Source organism: Lathyrus oleraceus, chromosome 1, assembly GCF_024323335.1.
Source record: "Lathyrus oleraceus cultivar Zhongwan6 chromosome 1, CAAS_Psat_ZW6_1.0, whole genome shotgun sequence".
NCBI classification, from domain to species: Eukaryota; Viridiplantae; Streptophyta; class Magnoliopsida; order Fabales; family Fabaceae; genus Lathyrus; species Lathyrus oleraceus.
In genome coordinates, this window is record NC_066579.1 from 308,552,583 (window position 1) to 308,557,516 (window position 4,934).

The 4,934-nt window shown below is 40.9% G+C and overlaps 1 protein-coding gene across 1 annotated transcript; it reads right to left on the minus strand.

Annotated features, from left to right (window-relative positions):
• Positions 1-1,208: 1,208 nt before the first annotated feature.
• Positions 1,209-2,219, minus strand: LOC127104430 (uncharacterized). The gene is made up of 2 exons (XM_051041615.1): positions 2,206-2,219; positions 1,209-1,931 (listed from the first exon to the last, which is right to left on the minus strand). The coding sequence occupies exons 1-2, from the start codon at positions 2,217-2,219 to the stop codon at positions 1,229-1,231; spliced, it is 717 nt and encodes a 238-aa protein (XP_050897572.1). The 3' UTR covers positions 1,209-1,228.
• Between the last annotated feature and the right edge of the window lie 2,715 nt (positions 2,220-4,934).

A 4,934-nucleotide genomic window follows, 5' to 3' on the forward strand; every position in this document is an offset into this window, starting at 1 on the left:
TTTATTATCTCTGTTAAAAACAAATTAAGCTAAATAAAAAATAATAATAAAAAATAAATAAATAATAATAATAAAAGAAAATAGGAACATATAAACATTTTCTGATTTTTTTTATTAAAAAGAACAAAATAAATTAAATAGTAAAAAAGAAATAATTAAAAATCAAGAAAAACAAAAAAAAGAAAAAGAAATGGAAACAGCAGAAGCATCGTCTTCCTCACTCCCTCTCACCTTGCGAACTCAACCTTAGCTAGCAATGGCGAGCTCGCACTTCTCGTCCCTCTTATGACATCAACCGAAACCCTCTCACGCTCTCCAACTCAGTGAATCGAACTCTCTCAACTCTCACAAGATTTTCAGACAACAAGCTAGGAGAAAAATAGAGAGAAAGAAAGAAAAGTCCTTACAAAATGTCGCAGTGGTGGCGGTGAAGAACGTACAGATGCTGGCCTCCAGGTAATCAATCTTGGGATGTTAGGGTTTTCTTAGTCTCTTTTCCGCCTCTCAGTTCTTTGTTGTTCTCTAGGGTTTTTGTTGTGCTCCTCTTTTCCGCCTCTAGGTCCCCTGGTTACTGATTCATTCTCCCTATTTATATTCTGTGAATTAGGGTTACAAATTGGTGCCCTTGTGTTCAAAAGCAACTCTGCAAAGCACTTTGGATGCACAGAAATTGAATTGCCCTATCCATGTTAGATTCAAGAAAAGGTATCCTTCACAAACTTTCCTCTCTGCTTTGACCTCATACCAATTTGGGATGTTTTTGGACTTTGCCCTCTGACTGTTGGTTAATGATTTTGCACTGTAGGTTTTGCAAATTGACTGATTAATGTGTCCCTTTTTACTGCAGTGAAAAAATGGTGAGCTTGGTTTGACTTGGGATAATGGATATTTTGAAGAGTGATTGTTAATGGTTTTAATGCATAGACTGGCTGCAGTAGGTGACATGTAGGTTGAGTTGCAAGGTAACAAACATGGTTCAACAGGTTTTTTGGGATTTTGTTTGGCTTGAGGTGAGCCACATAAATGAATCAATTCTTTTGAATTCTAATGAGTTTCTACACTTTTGTAGCAGAACATATTTAGCTTTCACCAATGTTTTGACTTTTTACAGGGCTTTCTCAAGAAGAAGAGTGAGTGGTATGTTGAATTGGCATCAACTGCGGTTGCTTGAAGTGAGCAGGGACTTATAAGGAAGTGTCCATGGCAGGGTGTTTTGGTAAGCTGTTTGTTATGCAGGTTGCATCTGATCTCGCTTAAAAGCTTGTCGGAGTTGGATGACCTGTTGTTGCTGCTCTGGTGGCAGGGAACTCAATTGCTTCGGTGTTAGATTCAATACTTGTTGCAGCAAAACAGACTCCACGTCAGATGGAAGCTGTGAAGATTGTTGGTCAGGGTGCCGCGCTTCTGCTTTAGGAGCTGCAGGTGCAGGTAATAAACTACTTCCAAGAACATGGGATGATCCTTTGGAGACAGGCACATCTGAAGTCCCAGAAGCAAGAGAGGATTTCCTTCCGTCATTCAATCTAGTGAGCTTTAACGGACGAGTGAAGGATTCTGGAATATCACGAGTCGTGCCTATATTCTCTAATCCCGCGGACATGTTTGAATAATTACTACTGTTTTTGGTCCAATCCTCAGGAGCTTTGGGAGATCTATCACCTCCCTTACGGAGTAACTTGGAAGTACCAGATGACATGGAGGGGTCGGGCTGAAAGCTTGCATCTGGACGAACCATTTGAAGATTATGCGAGACTGTTGAGCTTCCAGCACGTACCGGATGCTGAAGGAACGATGCATGCATTTGCTGGTTCATCGCAGTTGAATTTACTGGCTGAATTGGAGGCCTAATCGACAAACTTCCCAAAGTTGGGGGACGTGCGGAAGGAAGCATTAAATTATTCTGCCCTGTTCCAGGCTGTACAAAATGGTTGCTTTAGAATTTTCTATTACAAACTGGTTAATTGTCGGTTAATCGTTGATTTTATGTTGCAGAGATTTACATTGGCCCCTTTTTACAACATCTGAGTCGTCCGAACTCCACGGTTCAGCAAATCCCAGCACCGACAATGATAACAGGATGCTTGGCATTTGAAATAGTCTTGGAAAATGGGTGTCGACCCTCAACAATTTCAACAAGTGTTTGTGGACCAGTACCAAGATGTTGGTGATCATATTTGGATTGATGGCTGCAGGGTGTTTGTTAACTTGCACTTAGTCATTGAAACAAACTTGACTAGACTTAAAGTTGGCTTGGATATTGAAATGGTTCCACTTGGGGAGATGTGGAATCACGTCCAGATGCAGTAGCCGGTAGTACTGGTGCGTAAGGGTCTGAAGTCTGTACTATTTCTCCATCTGATTTCAAATCCTGGAGCAACTGAACAGTCTTTGCGTAAACAGAACTGCTAACATCTTCAAGAAGTCCAACTTGGTCAACCTTAATTTTGCTACTGCATATGCATAGGAATTCTTTAATATCGACTTCACGGACTTCATAGCTCATTCCACAAGCAGAACCTTGATGGGGCAATTTGATGTTGACAACACCTCTTCCTTTGCGAGCAGAAACAGATGTAGTATATTCATCTAAAAGACCACGTCTTGATTTTGGCATTACAAAAAAACCTTGGTCAAATGTACTGCTTTTGTCCTGTGATTTCCCACCACCTGAAGCATTTTCCACGCAAGCAAGTGGTCCTGGGCTGATTCTGATTTTATTACAACAACTCTTCCAATATTGAGAAATGATTGAGCATTGGGTGACAGCAAAACTGCCTCTGATATCTGGCTGTTGTATTTCTCGGCTTCGAAATACAAATCATAGTACTCTTCAGTAGTTGGCTGACCCTTTATACACTCAATAACCTTTGTAGGCTGATTAAGCTTTCGCTTCAAAAGCTGTTGCATATAGGTTGAGACAGGTTTGGTTTCAAGTATAATGTCATGCTTCACTCTGTGCCAGTTTTGGCCTGTCATATCTCACAGGGCAGTATTGTGTATTGCCAAGGCTTTCACCAGGTGATCACAACTCAACCATGTTTTGGCTTGTCATGGCTCATTAACCCCTTGCTATAGGAAAATTCTTTGTGACCTTGACCTTGGGTTTGTTGCCTTTGCAGATCAAAGTCTCACTTGCTTCACCAGTTGACTAGCTTCGGTCGTGGGCTGGCTTTTCTGCAGGATGTGTCATGATTGCAGCAGCAGGATTGTTGAGTGGGCTGCTGCATTGACAGAGCAAGAACTGCTGCATAATAAGTTACCATGTAGTGCATTCATGCTCTCAATTGTAGCTTGCCGTGTTGCATTGTTATAATAATATTTTCTCCCATCACTAGTAGAGACCAACTGCCAATCAGTACCAGGCAAATCTACCATTGAAATTATAATAGTACATAATTCCTGCTTCAGTCTTGTGGGCAGTCCAAGCATCTAGTTGATCATTAGCGGCATCCTCACTTTGAGTCATAATGGCATTTATTTATTTTTGTCATCAGCATGTTCTGAAATTACTTCTGCCTGCAAACCAGGAGTTCCCCTAAAGTGATGACCGGAAGCAGAAAGTGTAGAAATACCAACAGGGCCCACAGGAGTAACACCGGGAGGTTGAGAATCAGGTACTGGAACTGTAGGAAGAGTAACACCGCGTGCTGGAAATGGAAAGGGGCCAGGAAAAGCAGCAGGATATTGATGAAATGGTGGCCTAGGTAGTCCTCTTGTTCGAGATGCAAGGTGCAGGTTATGTTATTGCAGCATGTTTTCATGGCCATGAGTACAGGACATGAATTGATGATGATGATCAAACAAGGCTGCAAGTCGACTTGGCATATGCAGGGCAAAGCAATGTTCATGGTCAAGGTTTGTGAGCTACTGCAGGGCGTTTCCATGGCTTCATTGCAACCTCTGATATGGTTTTGGACATAATTATCACTTGTTGCAGGTTGAATGCAGGTTTGACATGTGGTTTGGCAAGAATGTGCATGGTGTCATTACAAGACCATTTGGTGAGTGAAACCTCTGTTGTACACAACTCCTTCCATTCTTCCATGCTAACTGGGACTTTGGTGGTTGCATTTGGCCTGGGCAAGGTTTCATCTAGCAGTAGGCCCTTTTTGTAGCACACTCCTCATGCCTTTATCCAATAGCAGCAAGGCAAAACAAAAAGGCAATGGGGCTAGTGGATCAAACATGTATCATGAGCTATTTCTTGGTTCAAGCCAAGGGTGATAAGCACTGACATGGTTGGACTGTTAGAGGATTCCTTGGTCATCCGTTAAGGGCAGACCAATGGCAAATGGTTAATGGTCCAAAAGCTACAAAGTCATGGTGCACCATATGTGTTACTTGTAATGGAAGCTACCAAGAAAACATCAATAAACATGAGGATGGGATGTACATTGAAGCAAAAGGGTCATGCCAAGTTTGGATGGGCAAAAGCAAGTGAGGGTTGACTTTGGTCAAAGTTGACCAAAAAGTCAATTGTTGACCAAAGTCAACAAATTGGTCAAAGTTCATTTTTTTTGTATTTTTCTCGTAAATGGAATTCAATGGACTATTATGGGTGAATTTTTGGGTTTAATGAATTTGAGTTGACTTTGGTCAAAGTTGACCAAAAAGTCAACTGTTGACCAAAGTCAACAGTTGGTCAAAAAATGCCAAATTTTGTATTTTCTTGTATGGAATCAAATGTAATGAAATAAAATTGAAATGGATTAACAAAATGGTTTGAAGTTGGTTTCACAGTTGGTTTAATCATAACTTGAATGTTTGACTCTTGAAAAGAAAAATAACTTGACTGATAATGTGTATGAACAAAACCATGAAATAAGACCATAAGGTTATAGTATCCATGAACCAATAACATGACTGGCAAGTGGTTAGAAACACAAGAAACTTGGTTGTTCAGATGACCCAGACCATAGAGGTATCCACAATCA